Raw genomic sequence first — 22,013 nt, 5'->3', positions numbered from 1 at the left:
GAGTTCTAAATTTTCTAAACCCAGGATTTGATTTGCTATCACATCCTGATTTCAGCTGCGGGTCCCGGGGAGGACTTGAAGTATTGCTTTCCTTCTTCCACCTCTTTTCATTACAGATCCCCGGGGTTTGTGTTGTGTTGCAAACTGATCGTTTCCCAATTCAGTGCTGATCCCTTCCCCGCAGGTCATTCCAGCATTGGGTGGTATCGATTTCACAGCAAATGAACTGAGTCTATTTCTCGGGCGTTAACTCTTGCAGGACCAGAAGCAGAGGCAGTCCTGAACCTCTCTGTTGCAACCGAGCGGAGTATCTTCTTTGCAACATAAAACAGCCTTTTGACTACAAAGAGTCCTCCGGAGGAACTGAGGATGGCCCTCTCCGCGTGGGTCGTGGCCTCAGTGGCCATCTTTCTGTTCCATCAAGATGCTAGTGGTGGACTCATCAAGAGAATTATTCGGCAGAAGAGGGAAACGGGAATTAACGTGACGCTGCCGGAGGATAACCAACCCGTGGTCTTCAACCACGTCTACAATATCAATGTCCCTGTGGGGTCCCTTTGCTCTGTGGACTTGGATACTCCCAGTGGAGACTCAGAATTCAAACTTCCATCCGAGCCAGGCAAACATTACCAGGAGCACACACTGAATGAAGACAATCAGATTGTGTTCACGCACCGAATCAACATCCCGCGACGGGCTTGCGGCTGTGTGGCGGCCCCTGATATCAAGGAGCTACTAAGCCGACTGGAAGAATTGGAAGAGCTGGTATCTTCTCTGCAGGAACAGTGTGGCAGTGGGTCAACGTGCTGTTCCAGTGCTCAAACGGCGAAAGGTAAGTTAGGAGAACCCAGAAGCAAGGTGGGATGGAATAAAATGGAAGCACTAGAATTCCCAAATAAAAAAATAGAAGAACTAGAATTCCCAAACAAAGAAACAGAAGAACTAGAATTCCCAAACAAAAAAATAGAAGAACTAGAATTCCCAAAGAAATAGAAGAACTAGAATTCCCAAACAAAGAAATGGAAGAACTAGAATTCCCAAATAAAAAAATGGAAATACTAGAATTCCCAAAGAAATAAAAGAACTAGAATTCCCAAATAAAAAAACAGAAGAACTAGAATACCCAAAGAAATAGAAGAACTAGAATTCGCAAATATCTATCCTTTGAACCTTTTGTGGTAGATCACGTTTTGTTCATGTCCCATTTGTATTTAAATCCCCTCCCTTCATTACTTTCAAAGATGAGAAATAAATCAATAAATGTAAAAAAGGCATCAATAATTTTGCTTCCTGAAGATATTCAAAACCAAACACAGACGCACACACACACAGTTCAACAAAATCATTCTGAACCGTATTATCCAAATTTAAGTGTATACAATAAAATGAATATGTTGTTTAGCTTATAGCTGGAGAATTACACTTGATTATTAAAGCTTTTAGGAGGGCGAAGCCAAATACCACAGTGATGTGATAACATCGTTAGAGAGGTAGAACAGAAATAAAATAAATTAAATAGGCCTAGGTAAAGGTAAAGGTTCCCCTCGCACATGCTTGCTAGTCATTGTCAGCTCTAGGGGGCGGTGCTCATCTCTGTTTCAAAGCCGAAGAGCCAGCACTGTCCAAAGACATCTCCGTGGTCACGTGGCCGGCATGACTCAACACCAAAGGTGCACGGAACACTGTTAGCTTCCCACCAAATGTGGTGCCTATTTTTCTACTTGCATTTTTTTCCCCGTGCTTTCGAACTGCTAGGTTGGCAGAAGCTGGGACAAGTCACGGGATCTCACCCCGTTACGTAGCACTAGGGATTTGAACCGCTGAACTGCCGACCTTTCGATCGATAAGCTCAGCATCTTAGCCGCTGAGCTACCGCATCCCTTTAAATAGGCCTATTACTCAATATTCTATATTTCCTATTTTGCCCCAAGTTCCCCAGTAAGATATGCCACCAAGATTGTAGAAAAAGGATTTTTTCCCCATCTTCTTTCATATCATTATGTCGAGCTCTGCATTTCTTGCAGAGATGCAGAAAGATTTCCTTGATTCCTTGACCAAGAACCACAGAGATCTTATAGGTGATATATGGCCTTTTGACCAACCATCCCTTACAGCTTGCCTTGTTCACCAAGGATTTGATTGTCTCCATCAGGCAAAGGACTTTAAAAAAAATAAATAAATAAACTTCTCTAGAACATTCCATTTCAGCATCCTGGACAGCACTACAGGTATTGTCCTGGTGGTTCCTGACTGTCATTCAGAAACCAGGTCCCAAAAGTGCTTTTTCAGGAGGAAATGGGACTTTCTTCTTGTTGTTGTTTTTCTTTTGAAGACATTTCGCTTCTCATCCAAGAAACTCCTTCCGCTCTGACGGGATAGTGGGGAATGGAAGGATTTCTATTCCTTGCAGACAGCTGGTCATTTGCATCCTTTTAGAGGGGCCTTGAAGCACTTGGAAGTTTATCTGGGTCCCCGCAAGTCACCTGAGTGGTGCTCCTGGTTCCTATAGTCTGCAATTTTGTCCTCTAGAAATCCATTCCTACTCCCACACCATTCCAAGGGTCTTCAACCCAAATTGTAGAGCTGAAACACCTCCAAGTGGTTCAACAACCCTCTAAAACAGGGGTGTAAAACTAGATTTCTTCGAGGGCCAGATCAGTGCTGTAGTTCTCCTCCGGGGGTTGGCCGTGGGGTTGTTGGGGGAGGAACAGATGCCTCCTGCAGTACCCTGCTATCCAAAACGGGGTGCAGGGGACTTGTGTGGTCCCCCACATCCCACTTTCAGCCTGGACAGCCTCCTGTAGCACTTTGCCACACAAAACAGGGTGCGAGGGGCCACATGAGGCCCCTTGTGCCCCATTTTGGCCAGTAAACTGTGCAGGAGGCCGTCCAGGCTAAAAATGGGGTGCAGAGGGGGTTGCACGAGCCTCCCCATACCTTATTTTGGCTCCCAGAGGCACCACGGGCTGGTCCTTTGCTATTTCCAGGCTGGCCCTGTGGGGCAGGTTTAAGCACCCCATGGGCAATATACGCCCCGCGGGACTTGAGTTTGATATCCTTGCTCTAAAAGGATGCAAATGACCAGCTTTAAAGCAGTATTGTAAAGTATATTTATCTATACACTTACATAAATACTTTTGTATTTATATACTGTAAAGCAGTATACAAGTCCAAGTGCTGTTTTATTCGGACAGGTACCATCGATGCTACTCCCTACTGCAGTGGCCGTGGAAACTACAGCAATGACATTTGTGGTTGCATCTGCGAACAGGGATGGAAAGGACCAAATTGCTCAGAACCAGAATGCCCACAGAACTGCAACGAAAGGGGCCAGTGTATCAATGGCCAATGTATTTGTGATTATGGTTACACAGGCTACGATTGTGGAGAGCTGGCCTGTCCTGGGGACTGTAACGATCAAGGCAAATGCGTGGATGGGAAATGTGTGTGCTTTGATGGTTACGCTGGGGATGACTGCAGCCTCGAGGTCTGCTTATTGCCCTGCAGTGAGTATGGCAGTTGTGTGAATGGGCAATGCATCTGCATGGAAGGTTTCACTGGGGTGGACTGCAGCCAGCCCCTTTGCCTTAACAACTGCAATAATCGGGGGCGCTGTGTGGAAGAAGAGTGTGTGTGTGATGAAGGATACACGGGAGAGGACTGCAGCGAGCTCATTTGCCCCAACGATTGCTATGACCGGGGTCGTTGCATCAACGGCACCTGCTACTGCGAACCTGGGTTCACTGGTGAGGACTGTGGGGACCTGGCCTGTCCAAATGACTGTCACCGTAACGGTCACTGTGAGAATGGGGTGTGCGTGTGCGATGAAGGGTTCATTGGAGATGATTGTTCTCTGCAGAGGTGTCCCAACGACTGTCACAAACAGGGACGCTGCATCGACGGGCAATGTGTGTGCAATGAAGGCTTCTTGGGACCAGACTGTGGGGAGGTGAGGTGTCTCAATGACTGCCACAATCGGGGGCAGTGCGTGAATGGCCAGTGTGTGTGTGATGAAGCCTTCATGGGGGAGGATTGTAGTGAACTAAGATGCCCCAAGGATTGCAACAACCATGGCCAGTGTGTTGGCGGGAAATGTCAGTGTGATGAGGATTATATGGGGGAGGATTGTGGGGATCTGAGATGCCTCCATGACTGCCACTACCGTGGCCAGTGTGTCAAAGGGCAGTGTGTGTGCGATGAAGGCTTTGTGGGTGAGGATTGCAGCCAGCGCAGGTGTCCCAACGATTGCCACAAGCGGGGGAAATGTGTGGATGGCCGGTGTGTATGTGAAGAAGCTTTCACTGGGCTTGATTGCAATGAACTGCGGTGCCCCAATGACTGCAACGACCGCGGGCGCTGCGTTGATGGGCAATGCATATGTGACAAAGGGTACACCGCTGAAGACTGCTCAGAACTGACCTGTCCCCAGGACTGCAACCGTCGCGGACGCTGTGTCAACGGGGTATGTGAATGCAACGAAGGCTTCCTTGGGGAGGATTGTGGGGAGCTAGCTTGCATCAACAACTGCAACAACCGAGGCCGTTGTCTGAATGGACAGTGTGTCTGCGACGAGGGCTTCACTGGCGTAGACTGTGGTCAACGGAAATGCCCCGACGACTGCAACAACAGAGGGCAGTGCATTGATGGTGTGTGTCTGTGTGATGAAGGATACAAAGGCCCTGCTTGTGCTGAACAGTCCTGCCCCAACAATTGCAATGATCTTGGTCATTGTGTAGCCGGGCGATGTGTCTGCGAAGAAGGCTTCATAGGTGCCGACTGTTCAGATGGTAAGTTCTACCGAATCACAGAGTTGAAAGGATGCATGGAGAATGTAGACGTGAATCCCTTGTGCAGTTCCTGTAACCGTGATGGCAAACCTATAGCGTTGTGCATGTGCATCTCCCACCAGCCAGCTGGTTTTCGGGTCTCTGCCGCGCTTGTGCGGGAGGTAGTACACATGTGCAGGGGTTGCGTGTGCACACACGGAGGTGGGGTACACGCAGGGGGTCACATGTACATATGCGGGGTCATGCGTGTATCCACGGGGGTTGCACACACATGCCCAGGGGGCAGGGCAATGTGCAGAGGGTCATGCACGCAGGCACAGGGGGCAGGGCATACAGAGAGGGGGGTCATGCATGCATGCATGGGGGGCATGGTGCACATGTGGCATGTGTGTCACACGTGCATTGCATTATAGGTATCTATGCGCACGCACACATTTTCAGCACTTGGTGCCAAAAAGGTTAGCCACCACTGTCCTATAATCTTCATCCAACATGTTCATACCATCTTGAGAATAATGGCACTTGTAGATAAATACATCACCTTGGGGATAACTCTACATTTATAGTTCCCATTGGTAGATTCCATAATTTTTTGCTGGGTCCGTAGGTCAGTCTTTCATAAGTTGGGTTTTGGTTCTAGAAAGACAAGTTCCTTTGCTTCTTGGACTTCTCGGATGACCTTTTTTCGTCTTCTCCTTTAAATCTTCACGGCAGTATCTCCTCCAAAGGATTTGACGGTTACCGAAGTGACAGATAAGACCATTAACTTGGAATGGGCGAATGAAAATGTCGTCAATGAATATCTCATCAGCTACATTCCGACCGGCACCGATGGCTTAGAACTTCAGTTCCGTGTACCTGGAAACAAAACATCAGCCACCATCCGGGAGCTGGAACCTGGTGTGGAATACTTCATCCGTGTTTTTGCCATCCTAAGGAACAAAAAAAGCATCCCAATTAATGCCCGGATTGCTACTTGTAAGTACTTTAAAAAACAAGTGAGTAATTTAAGCTGTTGATAATTATGCTACATCAGTTAGCCTGTAAGTTTTGTGTTGCCTGAAGCAATTGTTGATAAGAGGAGATTGAGACACTCAAAAATTGACCTCCAACACAAGCTAGGCTTAAACTAATTCCAGATTTTGGGTGTGATTCATATTGACATCTTCACCCTACTTAACGTAATCATGATTTACCAGACGACTCCAATTATAACAGAATAACAGAACTGGAAGAGACTAGAAGACCTCCAAGAGAATTTCTAGTCAAATCCCCTGCTCAAGCAGGAGACCTTATACCATTTCAGACAAATGGTTGTCCAATCTCTCCTTCAAGAGCTCCAGTGTTGGAACACCCACAACTTCTGAAGGCAAGCTGTTCCACTGGTTAATTGTTCTCACTGTCAGGAAATTTCTCCTTAAGTTCCAGGTTGCTTCTCTCCTTGGTTAGTTTCCATCCGTTGCTTCTTGTCCTGCCCTCAGGTGCTTTGGAGAATAGTTTGGCTGCCTCTTCTTTGTGGCAGCCCCTCAAATATTGGAACACTGCTATCATGTCACCCCCTAGTCCTTAACAGAATAAAAGAGTTGGAAGGGACCTTGGAGGTCTTCCAGTCCAACCCTCTGCTCAAGCAGGAGACCCTATATCATTCTGGATCAATGTTGTCCAATATAGTTTTGAAAACCTGCACTGATGGAGCACCCACAATTTCTGGTGGCAAGCTGTTCCACTGGTTAATTGTCCTCACTGTTAGGATGTTTCTCCTTAATTCCAGGTTGCTTCTGTCCTTGATTAGCTTCCACCCATAGCTTCTTGTCCTGCCTTCAGGGGCTTTGGAGAATAGCTTGACTCCCTCTTCTTTGTGGCAGCCCCTCAAATATTGGAAGACTGTCACCCCGAGTCCTTCTTTTCGTTAGACATATGAAAGGGTGAAGATATTTTTAAAAATCATTTGGATCTGTGCTGAAATAGGCTTTTTTCCTTCTGCTTCTGGTTTTCAGACTTGCCTGCCCCCGATGGCTTGAAGTTCAAATCAGTGAAAGAAACTTCTGTGGATGTTGAATGGGATGCCTTTAATTTCCCTTTCCATGGCTGGGAGATCATCTTTAGAAGCATGGTAAGAAGGATTTCTTGTCCAATAACGGATGCAGGGGCTAAGACGCTGAGCTCGTCGATCGAAAGGTTGGCAGTTCAGCGGTTCGAATCCTTAGTGCCGCGTAACGGGGTGAGCTCCTGTGACTTGTCCCAGCTTCTGCCAACCTAGCAGTTCAAAAGCATGTAAAAAATGCAAGTAGAGAAATAGGGACCACCTTTGGTGGGAAGGTAACAGTGTTCCATGCGCCTTTGGTGTTGAGTCACGCCGGCCACATGACCACGGAGACGTCTTTGGACAGTGCTGGCTCTTCGGCTTTGAAACGGAGATGAGCACCGCCCGCTAGAGTTGGGAACGACTAGCACATATGTGCAAGGGGAACCTTTACCTTTACGTCTAAGAAGGATTCTGCCCTGGGATATACTGCTTTCCTTTTCTGGCTACCTTCCTATTTTCTCATTTCGATGCTTTGTGTTGCAGAAAGAGGAAGAGAACGGGGCCATCCGAAGCAGTCTGAAGAGCCCTCAGACAACCTACCTACAACAAGGTCTTGCACCAGGACAACAGTACAATGTGTCTCTGGTTGTCGTGAAAAATGAGATCAGAGGACCTGCTGTGTCAAAAATCGTGACCACAAGTAAGTAGCCATTATCAGGGTTGTGGGCTGCTGGGGGTTCGCAGGGGTTCAGGAGAAATTGCAGAATTCTGTGCAATTCGGAGAAACCCCAAATCCCACTCCTGGCTGGCCCCACCCACCCCACCCAATTCCGTTCAAAGCATCATCAGTTTGGTTTGATACAGGGGTGGGCTTCAAAAATTTTAGCAAGGGGTTCTCTGCCTGGTTGCTGGGTGGGCGTGGCCATGGTGGCGTGGCCTAGCCAGCTTCCTGCACCATGGTGCGGTGGGGGGGGAAGGCATTTTTGTCCTCCCCAGGCTCCGGAGGCTTTCCTTGAGCCTCTGGAAGGGCGAAAATGGCCTCCCCAGACTCCGGAGGCCCTCTGGAGGCTGGAAAGGGCCTGTTTCTGGCCTTCCTCAAAATCCAGTAGGCCCTTTTATCACCCTCCCTGAGCCTGTGTGCGTGCCCTGCACTTACCTGCATCCAAAACGGGTCACGTGGGGACTCCTGGGAGGGGTGGGGAGGGGTGGGCAGGGCCAGAGAGGAGTAGGATTTGGGGGTTCTCTGAACTGCACAGAATCTTAGTTAGAGGTTCTCCCGAACCCCTGTGAACCCTGAGCAGCCCACTCCTGGTTTGACACCTGAAGTCCCTTCCTTTTCTTTGCATTTTTAGAAATAGAACAGTGTGTAATTTGGAAGAGAAAGGACTCTATTTAATTGTTAAAAAGGAAAGAGAAGAAAACCTGGAAAGAAAGGTAGAGCAGAGTTCTTCAAAGTGGTTAGCAGTGACCCCAAGGGTCAATGAGAATATCCAAGCGACCATTAGTTGTTGTCTTTATTCACAGTGCGGTTAGTGAAGATAGCATCTATTCAATCGTTTTCATGTAATAAATGTCCGGAGGTGTCAATGAGGAATCTTAAGTTTCAAGAAGGAGCCCATGAATTCAAGAATTTGGGGACTCCCGATATAAAGGGAAACTTACTCCAGGTGAAAATTCGTGGATTTTCTTTCAAAGAAACTTTGCTCTACTGCACAACTTTTTTCCAACTCTTTTATTTCAAGGATGGGATTGTTCTGTTTTCAGGTGCGTTAAATCTTTGCCTTGTCTTGTTTCTTTTCTCTCCCAAGAACTGGATGCCCCCAGCCAGATTGAAGCGAAGGATGTTACAGACACTACCGTCCTCATAACGTGGTTCAGACCCTTAGCTGAGCTTGACGGGCTGGAGCTGACCTACGGCCCCAAGGATACTCCAGGAGACCGCACTTCCATTGACCTCTCCGAAGATGAAATCCAGTATTCCATTGGAAATCTAAAGCCACACGTGGAATATGAAGTGACCCTCGTGTCTCGGCGTGGACTTATGACGAGTGACCCCATCACTGAAACTTTTGTCACAGGTAGGAGAATTTTTGCGGTTGTTTTTTGCTTTGCTTTTGACTATGTTTCTCCTAGGTTTACTAGCTTTCAGACTTTGAAGAATGATGTTGGTGATTTATGGAGCTGGACCATTAAAAATCTAGAAACCTGACACATTGAGATTCATTCTAAATCAGGAGTCCCCAGCCCCCCAGTCCGTGAACTGGCACCAGTCCATGACATGCCAGAAACTGGCCCATGCAAAGAAGTGAAGTCCCATCCATGAGATGCAGGCAGCACATGAAACCATGCCCCCTTCGGTCCGTGGAAAAACCTCTCTCCATGGAAACAGTCCCTGATGCCCCCAAAATTGGGAACTGCTGTTCTCGGTCATTTTAAGGAGTGCATTTAATTTCCTGGTTAGGTTTCTTGGATAATAGCAATAGCAATACAACTTAGACTTATATACCGCTTCACAGTGCTTTTACAGCCCTTTCTAAGCAGTTTACAGAGTCAGCCTCTTGCCCCCAACAATTTGGGTCCTCATTTTACCCACCTCAGAAGGATGGAAGGCTGAGTCAACCTTGATCCGGTCAGGATCAAACTGCTGGCAGTGGGCAGAGTAAGCCAGCAATACTGCATTCTAACCACTGCACCACTGTGGCTTTGATAGCTAGATGGGTAGATGGAGAAATGAATAGATAGACAAAAAGATAGACAGACAGACAGATAGACAGACAGACAGACAGAGTAATAGCAATAGCAAAACTTATATACCGCTTTACAGGGCCGTTTCTTAGCTGGAGGAACCAATGTTGTCTGAAGATGCTTCTGTGGTTGTGTGGGCCAGCATGAATATACGCCACGATGCTGTTACCTTCCCACCAAAGTGATACCTATTTATCTACTCACATTTGAATGTCCCAATGGTGCTTTATCAAGAGGCAACTGGACTTCCTTGTTTTTCTTTGAAGATGTTTCACTTGTCATCCAAGAAGCTCCTTCAGCTCTGACTAAATCCTTCCATTTTCCACCATCCAATCAGAGCTGAAGAAGCTTCTTAGATGAGAAGTGAAGCATCTTCAAAGAAAAACCAGAAAGTCCAAGTGCTTCTTGAGAAATGTGAGTAGATAAATAGGTACCACTTTGGTGGGAAGGTAGCAGCACTTTGATGTATATTCATGCTGGCCAGAAGCTGGGATAAGAACAGGAGCTCACCCATCCCACAGTGCTTTGGTCTCAAACTGCTGACCTTCTGGTCAACAAGCCCAGCATCTTAGCAGCTATAGGATGTCAATACCAATTCTTGGAAGTGATAGCTGATATGGTCACCTACAATGTCTTAACAAAACCTAAGTGTTGTAGAGGGTAAGGAAAGAGGTCCATGGTGAAGGTACATGGCCAAGGCAACAAGCGGTAAAACATTGTCATGTCCAGAACATTAACAGATTAACGGAGTTGGAAGGGACCATGTAAGTCATCTAGTTTAACCCCCCCTGCCCAAGCAGGAGATCCTACTCCATTTCTGACAAATGACAGTCCAGTTCCTTTGGTTGATTGTTCTCACTGTCAGGAAATTTCTCCTTATTTCCAGGTTGAATCAGTTTCCATCCATTATTCCTTGTCTGTCCTTCAGGTGCTTTGGAGAATAGCTTGGCCCCCTTCCTCCTCTCTGTGGAAGCCCCTCAAGTATTGGAACACTGCTATCATGTCCCCCATGTCCTTCTCTTCACTGGACTAGACATACCCAGTTCCTGCAACCGTTCTTCGTATAGTTTAGCCTCCAGTCCCATAATCATCCTGGTTGCTCTTCTCTGCACTCTTTCTAGAGTCTCAACATCTTTCTTATAGCGTGGTGACCAAAAGTAGATGCAGTACTCTAGGCGTGGTTTTACTAAGGCTTTATAGAGTGGTATCAGTACCTCCCTTGATCTTGATTGAATCCCTCTGTTCATGCAATTTAGGATTGCGTTGGCTTTTTTGGCTGCTGCCGCACAATGTGGCTCAAATTTAACTGGTTGTCCACTAAAACTCCAAGATCCCTCTCAAATCCAGATAATGTTCAGAAGAAGCTTAGGCAGAGACCTTTCTGACCCACTGAACTATAAGGAGCACAATCAGATTTCTAGATTCTGTTATCCTAGCCAGCTTCAATAAAAGTAGTTTTAGCTTTCCTGTGGAGTTTATTTGGGGCTTGGGGCTGATGCGTACCCATCTGTGTCCCTGATGTTAACAGAGAATGTTCAATTTCTTTCTCTCTTTCTCCCCAGATCTGGATGCTCCCCAAAATCTGAGGCGCATTTCTCAGACGGACCGCACAATCACTCTGGAGTGGAAAAACAGCCAAGCGATGCCAGATGTCTACAGGATCAAATACGCCCCTCTCTCTGGTGGAGATCACGCTGAGGTCACCGTGCCCAGAAGCACCCAGGCCACCTCCAAAGTTACACTCTCCGGTAGGACTTCAGGAGATCCACTGAAGCTACTGTTGCCAACCTAAATCCATTCATGATTTTGAGGGCAGGCAATTGAGGGGTGTTGCTTCCATCACACAATGGAATGTTCCTTGAGCAAGCTGTCCATAGAATGAGATCAAAAGGCAGGGGTGGGATTCAAAAGTTTTAGCCACTGGTTCCCTGCCCAGTTGATGGGCTGGTGTGGCCATGGTGGTCAATTACAAATAAAACTAGTAAAATTAATCATAGTCATTAGATTCAATCAACTGATATATTTCTAATAATGATACACAATTATAATAAATTGCAATCTGTCATTATTCAATTATTCCATGTTTTCTCTTATTGTTGCTTTTGTTTTATTATATAAAAATGTATACATTAACATTCCCCCTTCTCTTATTTCTATCACTTATTCTAACTTTTAATCATATCGCCTTTTACTAAAAAACATTTTCTTTCTATCCTACCTAACGTCTAGTCATGTCACCTACCTGAAAAAAAAAAGAGAGAGAGAGAGAGAGAAAAGGAAAAGCAAATCAGAACAACTACCGAAAAGAGAAATCATCTATCCATCATCTCTTGCCCGCTTCAATACTTTAATTGCTATGCATTTTTTTTTAACTTGCCTCCCAAATTCCCCTCCTGGATCTTTATCTCTGTCAGAATCTGCTTCCTGACTATTCAATTTAGGTATTTCTCCCACCTTTACCCTCTTCCTAGTTCCCAAAATTTCTGCCCAGGCCCCTATCTCCCTTATTGTTTTATCCAGTTATTTTTCCTGGTTTAAATTTGTTTTAAATCCAGGCGATATTAGATCTAAGCATCTTGTTCTGTTTCAATTTTGGCATTCTGGTACTTATTGACATTTTTACTACTGAAACTTGCTTAACTGATGTCTGCATATTTCCCGTTATTTTTTTTGTGGGGGAGAAGATTGTTTATTAGAAGCGATATTAATAATTATTCATTCTTTTAAGGCCTGAGACCGGGCACAGAATATGGGATTGGAGTAACTTCGGTGAAAGAGGACAAAGAGAGTTTTCCTTCCACCATCAATGCTGGAACTGGTAAGAAATATTTGTTCGTTATGTGGAGAGGAAGAAAGGAAACCATCTGTGAAGGATCTGGAGGCTCAGTTAGGAAGATTTATTGAATCTAGTTTAGCGAGCTAAAATAGACTTTGCCTGGACTATAACCAGCTTAATTTATTTATTTATTTATTTATTATTTAAATTTATATACCGCCCTATCTCCCAAAGGACTCAGGGCGGTTCACAGGCATATAAAACATCGATACACAAAATTAAAATAATCTTTAAAAAACTTATTCCAATGCCCTATCATTAAAAATAGAAATATAAATATTAAAATCAATTTAAAACCCCTATAAAATTTAAAATCTAAGCCAGTCCTGCACAGATGAATAAATGTGTCTTGAGCTCATGACGGAAGGTTGAAGGTCCGGAAGTGGACGGAGTCCTGGGGGGACCCCGTCCCAGAGGGCGGGACCCCCCACAGAGAAAGCCCTTCCCCTGGGCGCCGCCAGACGACACTGCCTAGCTGACGGCACCCTGAGGAGTCCCTCCCTGTGAGAGCGCACGGGTCGGTGAGAGGTATCTGGTCGCAGTAGGCGGTCCCAGATAACCCGGCCCTATGCCATGGAGCGCTTTAAAGGTGGTCACCAAAACCTTGAAGCGCACCCGAAGGCCACAGGTAGCCAGTGCAGCCTGCGCAGGATGGGTGTTATCACGGGAGCCACGAGGGCTCCATCTATCACCAGCGCAGCCGCATTCTGGACTAACTGTAGCCTCCGGATGCCCTTCAAGGGAGCCCCATGTGAGGCGTTGCAGTAATCCAGGCGAGACGTCACGAGGCGTGAGTGACCGTGCATAGGGCCTCCCGGTCCAGAAAGGCGCAACTGGCGCACCAGGCGAACCTGGTAGAACGCTCTCCTGGAGACGGCCGTCAAATGATCTTCTAGAGACAGCCGCTCATCCAGGAGGGCGCCTAAGTTGCGCACCCTCTCCATCGGGGCCAGTGACTCGCCACCGATGGTCAGCCGCGATTTAGCTGACTGTACCGGGATGCCGCATCCACAGCCACTCTGTCTTGGAGGATTGAGCTTGAGCCTGTTTCTCCCCATCCAGACCCGACGGCCTCCAGACACCGGGACAGCACTTCGATAGCTTCGTTGGGGTGGTCCGTGTAGAAAAGTACAGCTGGGTGTCATCCGCATACAGCTGGTACTTCACACCGAAACCACTGATGATCTCACCCAGCGGCTTCATGTAGATAAAGAACAGAAGGCGAGAGAATCGACCCCGCGGCACCCCACAAGTGAGGCGCCCGGGCCGACCTCTGCCCCTGTCAACACCGACTGCGACGGTCGGAGAGATAGGAGGAGAACCACCGATAAACGGTGCCTCCCACTCCCAATCCTCCAATCGGCGCAGCAGGATACCATGGTCGATGGTATCGAAAGCCGCTGAGAGGTCTAATAGGACCAGGGCAGAGGAACAACCCCTATCCCTGGCCCTCAGAGATCATCCACCAACGCGACCAAAGCCGTCTCCGTGCTGTAACCGGGTCGGAAACCGGACTGGAGCAGGTCTAGATAGACAGTTTCATCCAGGTGCAAGGAAACTGATATGCCACCATACTCTCTACAACCTTCGCCCGCGAGCGGGTTGGAGACGATAATTACCTAAAACAGCGGGTCAGGAAGGCTTCTTGAGGAGGGCCTCACCACCGCCTCTTTCAAGGCGGCGGAAGACTCCCTCCACCAAAGAAGCGCTCGTAATCGCCTGGAGCCAGCCTCGTGTCACCTCCTGCGTGGCCAGCACCAACCAGGAGGGGCACGGGTCCAATAAACATGTGGTGGCATTAGCCTCCCCAACAACCTGTCCATGTCCTCGGGAGCGACAGGGTCAAACTCATCCCATACAATGTCACCAAGACCGCCCTCCGCCGTCTCACCCCTATCACCGCAATCTTGGTCCAAACCATCCCGAAGCTGAGCGATTTTATCGTATAGATAACCGTTAAACTCCTCAGCGTCCCTGCAGCGGGTCATCCGCTCCCCCTGTTGTAGGGGGGAGGGGGACACCCGAAACAGGGCGGCTGAGCGGTTATCTGCCGATGCAATGAGGGAGGAGGCGTAGGTACGCCTCGCTTCCCTCATTGCCACTAGGTAAGCCCTAGTATAGGACTTCACTAGTGTCCGATCAGCTTCTGAACGGCTAGACCTCCAGGAACTCTCTAGGCGTCTTCTCCGGCGCTTCATCCTCTCAGCTCCTCGGAGAACCAAGGGGCTGGTTGGGACCTGCGCTGGGTCAGAGGTCGCAAAGGCACGACCGGTCTAAGGCCCCGCGCGGCCCGTTCCCAGGCGCAACAAGTTCCTCAGCCGAGCCGTGAGCCAGACCCTCAGGAAATGGCCCAAGCTCCGTCCGAACCCCTCCGGGTCCATCAGGCGCCTGGGACGGAACCAACGTGTCGGCTCCGTCTCCCTGCGGTGGTGAATGGCGGTCAGAAAGTCCAGGCGAAGAAGAGAGTGATCTGACCATGACAAAGGTTCAATGACTATTTCCTTTAAGTCCAGATCTCTCAACCACTGACCAGAGACAAAAATCAAGTCCAGAGTGCCACCCCAACGTGAGTAGGGCCATCAACTACTTGGGTCAGGTCCAAGGCCGTCATGGAAGCCATGAACTCCCGAGCTACCGTCGATGACGAGCCGGACGATGGCAAGTTAAAGTCCCCCACGACTAAAAGTCTGGGGGTCTCAACTGCCACCCCAGCAAGCACCTCCAGGAGCTCGGGCAGGGCAGCTGTCACGTAGCAAGGAGCCAGGTACGCGACCAGCAAGCCCATCTGACATCTATGACCCCATCTCACAAAGAGGGATTCGCACCCGGCAATCTGAGGTACAGTGGTCTCCCTCGGCTCTAGACTCTCTCTAATCACAACCGCCACCCCACCACCCCTACCCTGGCCCCTCGGCTGATGAGATGCTCGGAAACCCGGTGGGCACATCTGGACAAGGGCACGCCCCTTCTGGGCCCAACCAGGTCCCCACACCGCCCATAAGGTCCGCGGCACCCCCCTGAATAAGATCGTGAATTAGGGGGGCCTTATTGGCCACGGACCGTGCATTGCATAACATCAGCCGAAGGCCAGGGCCCTGAGGATCCTGACCATCCGGGGAACGGGAGAAGTTTGAGGGCTCGGGGCGCGCGATCGCCTGTAAGCATCGAGTGCACCCCCCTAACACGATATGAGCCCCACTTCCGCCATATCTGCCCCTCCCCTTACCGTGGAAATAGCACCACCCTCCACCAATGGAACACCGACTCCCCATGACCTCGGACCCACCAACCCCGCCACGAGCATGTGCAGGAACTGGACTCCCCGACGGGTTACCCCAACACCCACCCCTTCCTCCCACCCCCAACCCAAGCCCGCCGGTTTCCTTCCCCTTAAAATCCCTTTAAAACTCCCTTAAAAATCTATTAAAACAGCCAATTAAAAACCCTAAGCCTCCTATTTTCATGCCACCTCTCGGGACTCCAAAGCCCGTCCTCAAGGTGGGCCCTCGATAATCTGAGGGCCAGACCATGAGAGGGGCATCTCGCAGGGCAAGAAGGTCAGCCGCAGTAAATGTTCGCATCACTGAGACGGTCCGGGCAAGGCCCATCCTGGGCTGGTCAAGTTGGCAGCAAAAGTCATAACAGATGATAAAATGACCATGACCAGTCTGTCCTGATGGGAAATAGTTCGAGATAATCCATGTGCGGTAGATGACAAAACCGCTGACTCAGTCAGTTCACCACCCCATACAAACGACCTGGGGTGGGCTAAGGAAGAAAGGGGAGAGGCACGATGGTAGGGATGTTATAAAGATGGTAAATAGTGGAGGGGTGTCCGCTGGACCCGCGGGTCTTCCTCCGGCGCTGTCACATATCCGCGCCACTAGGGCAAGGTCACAGCCACCCTGGGCCTATCGGGCCATCCGCCACTTCAGCACCGGGCAGGCCGCCGCCACCGCCTCCGCCAGGCCATCGCCACTGGAACGCCCCATCGCCACCGCGAGCAGGCCACTGGAGCTCCCCAGATGAGAGGGGACACCCGTCGCCAAATCCGCCAGCAGACCCAGGGCTCACCAGTGACAACGCCCGACGGAGAGGGAAGGGCCAGGCCGCCGCCACCGCAGGTTCAAGGGCCGATGGAGCCCGGGCGGCCTCCAGATCTTCATTGGGCGCAGCCTCCGGGCTCCTCCCATCGCCACCGGAGACGCCCAAACTCCAAACCTCAACTTCCACTGGCCAAGTCTTCCAGGCAGGGGTCCAGGGGCGCTGCCAACGCCCCTACCCCCGCCGCCGCCGCCGCCGCCAAACCGCCGAAAAAGGCTGGCGGCGGCTCGGCAGGCCGCTAGGCCGCCAGGATTCCTCTGAGGCGCCGTGACTCCGCGTGACTCGGGCTTCTCCCAACGCCCGCTGAGTCGACAGCGCCCAGCCACCCTATTTACGGGTGGCTGGATCTTCCTCCATCAGGCGGGGCCTATGATGGTATTAAGGCCCCCCAGACCCAAAAGAGCCTGGAAGGCCCGTCGCCGCGTCCCCGATCAGCAGGGCGGCGCCATCTTGGACATGCGCAGAAGCATACTTAAGGCACCAAAAAGAATGTTGGATTGTGATGCGGGGTCGAAAAGTGGCCAAAAAGATAGTTTTTGGTGATGTCATTAAGCATGGCACTGAGGATGTTACCTAGTTGGGTAATGAAAGAAAACTCAAACTCAGAATGCACCAAGGACCCACAGTCCTCCTCCTCCTCCTCCTCCTCCTCCTCCTCCTCCTCCTCCTCCTCCTCCTCCTCCTCTCTGTAAACGCTTTTCCCTTCTAGCAGTGATATTGCCTAGTTGGGTCATGAAAAATCAGCAAGAAAGCAGTCAAGCTCAGAGAGCACCAAGAAACCTGCAATCCTCTTCCTCCTCTCCACACACCCCACTCTTTCTAGCACTGATGATGTTACCTAGTTGGGTCATAAAATATCTTCAAGAAAACCACCAAGCTCTGTGAGCACCAAGGACCCCACAGTCCTTCTCCTCCTCCTCCCCCTCCTCCCCCTCCTCCCCCTCCTCCTCCTCCTCCTCCACTACCACCACCACCTCCCCTGCAAGCCCCATTCCCTTCTAGCACTGATGATGTTACCTAGTTGGGTCATGAAACGTCTGCAAGAAAACCACTAAACTCAGAGAACACCAAGGGCCCACAGTCCTTCCCCTCCCTCTCCTCCTCTTCTGTCTCCTTATCCTCTTCCTCCTCTCCGCAAGCCCCATTCCTTTCTAGCACTGATGATGTTACCTAGTTGGGTCATAAAATATCTTCAAGAAAACCACCAAGCTCCGTGAGCAGCAAGGACCCACAGTCCATCTCCACCTCCTCCTCCTCCTCCTCCTCCTCCTCCTCCTCCTCCTCCTCCTCCTCCTCCTCCTCCCCTATAAGCCCCATTCCCTTCTAGCACTGATGATGTTACCTAGTTGGGTCATGAAACGTCTGCAAGAAAACCACCAAACTCAAAGAGCACCAAGGACCCACAGTCCTTCCCCTCCCTCTCCTCCTCTTCTGCCTCCTTCTCCTCCTCCCCGCAAGCCCCATTTCCTTCTAGCACTGATGATGTTACCTAGTTGGGCTATGAAACATCTGCAAGAAAACTGCGAAGCTCAGAGAACACAAGGACCTCACAGTTCAATCCTGAGCTACAAATATTCTTTTCTTTCATAGCAGGAGCTTCCTTTGCTCCTTATCTAGTCCAGGCATAAATTCTAAAAACCTGGAGAAGAGCTCTCTATGCTTCAATGTCCCAACCCTATCCCTTGGGTACTACTGTTAATAAGATGGAGAACATGTTCTCCAGACCTTCGATTCAAGCGTAGCTCTTTGTAGTCTTTTATCCGCTGCGTAGAATGGGAAATATTGATGACAGATACTCATCCCAAGCTCTGAGCAAGAAAAGGTAGCATGCACCATGGAGTTCTTTCAGAGAGGCTTGGAGATAATTAAATACACATTTATCCTCTTTCCTCTGCTTAGCGTCTGTTCTCAAGACTTGGCAGAAGCAGCCAAAACTTTTGATCCACAGCTGTGTGGGCAAACGAGTGATGTTTCCATGCTTTTCATTAAGGTTACCCAAACCTTCCTCCTCCTTCCTATCCTCTCTCTCTTTTTTCCCCCCCTCTTTGACATAATTCGCAAAATTGGCCCAGAGGCTCCAATTAAGAGAACTTTTTTTCTGATTGGTCGAAAGATAATTATAGGGGGAAACGCATTGGACAACTGAAAAAAAAAACAAAAAAACCCAAGTGAGCCAAACCAGCAAATATTGGTGGAAAGACAAGAAAGAAAGAGGAGGATCTTGGCAGAGTTGCGTTGCTGAGCCAGAGTTAAGCCTGAACGTGCAGTTTAGACTGAAACAAAAAAAAGAATTAAATCAGCTTTTTCCCCCACCACCACCTAATTTGGAGTGGGAAAGGGAAAAGAGACAACTGGGACCTGAACGGGAAATGCACATCTTCTTCCCACATAAAGGCCACCTTCTAAGAGTCATTTGGATGGAGCTAAAGGTCACCGGTCCAGTTGTGGCTAACCATGGAGCGTCCATGAGCCAGTTTTGAGCTCGTGGACTTTCATTTCCCCACCGCTGTCTCTTGCGTAAGAGAACATGTTCCATGTGGTGCACATAATGCGGGGGGGAACCAAATCACAGGATGCTCGGCGGCCGTGGGTTTCCTGATGGATTTATTTTTCCTGGGCAGCCTGTATAGTTTCAACCATTCAATGTGTCCGACTCTTGGAGACTTTACAGGCCAATGTTTTCCAGGCCACCCTATCAAACACAGCTTCTTTTGATAGTTGGACGTTCGTCTTTGTCCAAGTTCTGATGTTATATCAACCCAGGGTGACAGCACAGAGATAAGAGAAGCCACTGGCAGTTCAAAACACCCCTTTATTGCTCTAAATTTCCTCCAAACGCTCCCACGTTTCTGGCCAGCCCCAGAACAAAGTGATGACAAACATCCGCACAAACCTCAAGCAGCCTCTGGCTGTAAATAGTCCAGTCCAGCGCTGTGTACACCAAGGCTGCACAGCAATAAATCCAGCAGAGCAAATCAGGGAGTTCAGGAAGCAAAGGATCCAGGCAATTAGTCCAGAAAGCCAGAAAAGAATGGAAGGCATCCAGGAAAGTTCAGGTGTCAGCACTCAACACTTCAGGAGTTCAATGTTTGTTCCCGACAAATGCCCCTCCTTAAGTCTCCTTAAGTCTCAGTCCTCCAGATGTGCCTTGTGAAGAGAGGCGGGGCATTCTCTTCCTGAGTAGCCAGCTCAGTGTACACTGTTCTCGCCTTCTCTCCACTCTCCATGCTCGAGGATCAGGAGGGGGTGGTCCTTGTTCATCGCCTGAGCTCTGTCTCTCATGTTCACTGCTTAGCACCTCTTGGTCATCCTATCCCTGTTTCTATCTACCTACATGCCGTCCGAATCCTGAAAGGCCCTGGCCTTCCTTGTTTTCTTCTGAAGCCAACAAAGTCACCCCCTCAATCTCTGTCGGCTCCAGTTCCAGCTTGTCTTCCCCTGCAAACTCAGGCTCCGATGAGTGTTCTACCAACCGTTCCTAGAATCGTTGCCTTCTCCAATGAATTTGCACGCATGACATGGCCAAAGCAAATCAAGCATTATCTTGTGATTTTGGCTTCTAAGGATGCAGCTTTAATACGATGCAGGTTTGATACGATGCAGCACCTCTTTGCTGGTTGCTCTGGCTGTCCATAACCCAGGTAGTCCTCGACTTATGACCTCAACTGAGCCCAAAGTTTCTGTTGTTAAGCGAGACCCCTTTTAAGTGAGTTTGATAAGTGAATCACGGCAGTTGTTAAGTTAGTAACACGGTCGTGAAGACTTGTGGACTTCAACTCCCAGAATTCCTCAGCCAGAAAAGGTTGGGGACCCCCTGGCCTTTAGCCTTTTCCATTACAGGGACTTAAAAGTAAAGGGGAAAAAAATACCCTTTCTTCTCACACGCAGATCTGGATAGTCCCAAGGACTTAGAAATCATTGACCCTACCGAAACGGCTTTTACTTTACGTTGGAAGAGACCCTTGGCCAAAATTGACCGCTACCACCTTACTTACGTCACCCCACTTGGGAAGAAGAGTGAAATTGAGATTCCAGCCGATAGCACATCCCACATCCTCCGGTCACTTGATGCTGGGACGGAATACACCATTATCCTCGTGGCTGAAAAAGGCAGGCTCAAGAGTAAGCCTTCCACGGTTACCGGTTCTACAGGTATTTCATTTTATTTCATTTTATTTATTTATTTTGTCAAGCGTATATAAGATAACGGGTAAAAGTATAAACATAATTTGGATACACGAAAAGAGTAAGGAAAAAAGGGAACATTAGGACAGGGACGATAGGGCACGCTGGTGCGCTTATGCACGCCCCTTACAGACCTCTTAGGAATGGGGTGAGGTCACCAGTGAAATGCGGTCACCCCGATCCGGTAGTGATGGCGGCAGGTAGTTCGGAGAACCGGTAGCAAAAATTCCTGCCTCCCCCTCCGCGCCCCAACTGATCATCAGAGGGTTGTTTTGTGTTTTTTTTTTTACTTTTAAAAGCATTTTTTCTACAACCTCTTCAGCCGAAAAAAAAAAGCTTCTAAAAGGTTCTGGCGATCAGGCAACTCAGCTGGGATCATCAGAACCCTTTAAAAGCATGTTTTCTACAAACTCTTTGGCCGAAGAGGTTGTAAAAAAAAAATGTTTTTAAAAGGTTCTGGTGATCAAGCAACTCAGCTGGGATTGTCAGAACCCTTTAAAAGATTTTTTTTTCCCTCTGGCAATCCCAGCTGAGTTGCCTGATCATCACAGGCTTTTAAAAGCATTTTTTTTGCAACCTCTTCGGCCGAAGAAGTTGTAGAAAAAATGCTTTTAAAAAAAGTTGGCCACGCCCACCCAGTCACATTACCCACCCACACACACACACACACCCCAAGCCACGCCCACAGAACCCGTAGTAACAAATTTTACATTTCATTCCTGGGTGAGGTCAACAGTAGACAGTCTAAGGTTAAAGTTTGGGGAATTTGGGGAAGAAACTACAGAGTCAGGTAGTGCATTCCAGGCATTGACCACTCGGTTGCTAGAATCATATTTTCTGCAATCGAGTTTGGAGCGGTTCACCTTGACTTTGTATCTATTATTTGCTCGTGTACTGTTGTGGTTGAAGCTGAAGTAGTCATTGACAGGTAGGACGTTATAGCAGATAATTTTGTGTACAACACTTAGGTCAGACTGAAGGTGGCGTAATTCTAAGGTAGGTGGGATTCTTTGTCCTCACTTATGTCCACTGGTAGATCTGTTAATCGTCTACTTTTCTCTAGAGCAGAATCTATGGTAACCCCAAAATAGAAAGAGTGTAGCAGACTAACATTTTTTTTAATTTATCGAAAAGGCGTAAGATTTGGGGAATTGCCACCTCATTCCATCAAATGCCTTCACCCTTCAGTTCAACCGCTCCGCGCCTGGGATGGAATCCCCCAAATTTTGCATCTCTCAGTAAATCTTGTTAGTTTGAAAACTGGTTCCTACTTTCCTTCCAAACCGTTGCCAAGAAAGTAGAGTCAACATACCGTAACGCTATACGTTTT

At 48.6% G+C, this 22,013-nt stretch overlaps 1 protein-coding gene across 5 annotated transcripts in view; it reads left to right on the top strand.

The window, feature by feature from the left end:
- TNC (tenascin C) overlaps nucleotides 1-22,013 on the top strand; it is an 80,958-nt gene that overhangs the window by 22,055 nt on the left and 36,890 nt on the right. For all 5 annotated transcript variants that reach the window (XM_058159705.1, XM_058159707.1, XM_058159708.1 and 2 more), the window contains exons 2-10: nucleotides 260-832; nucleotides 3,195-4,787; nucleotides 5,502-5,765; nucleotides 6,785-6,900; nucleotides 7,357-7,513; nucleotides 8,622-8,891; nucleotides 11,121-11,306; nucleotides 12,287-12,376; nucleotides 20,387-20,650. In XM_058159705.1, the coding sequence (XP_058015688.1) occupies nucleotides 370-832; nucleotides 3,195-4,787; nucleotides 5,502-5,765; nucleotides 6,785-6,900; nucleotides 7,357-7,513; nucleotides 8,622-8,891; nucleotides 11,121-11,306; nucleotides 12,287-12,376; nucleotides 20,387-20,650 (3,403 nt within the window). In that variant the 5' untranslated portion in view covers nucleotides 260-369. The remainder of the gene's footprint in view (nucleotides 1-259; nucleotides 833-3,194; nucleotides 4,788-5,501; nucleotides 5,766-6,784; nucleotides 6,901-7,356; nucleotides 7,514-8,621; nucleotides 8,892-11,120; nucleotides 11,307-12,286; nucleotides 12,377-20,386; nucleotides 20,651-22,013) is intronic.

The sequence above is a fragment of the Ahaetulla prasina genome, chromosome 16, assembly GCF_028640845.1.
Source record: "Ahaetulla prasina isolate Xishuangbanna chromosome 16, ASM2864084v1, whole genome shotgun sequence".
Taxonomy (NCBI): Eukaryota; Metazoa; Chordata; class Lepidosauria; order Squamata; family Colubridae; genus Ahaetulla; species Ahaetulla prasina.
Note: the sequence above shows the minus strand (reverse complement) of the source record. Positions and strands in the feature narration are given on the sequence as shown.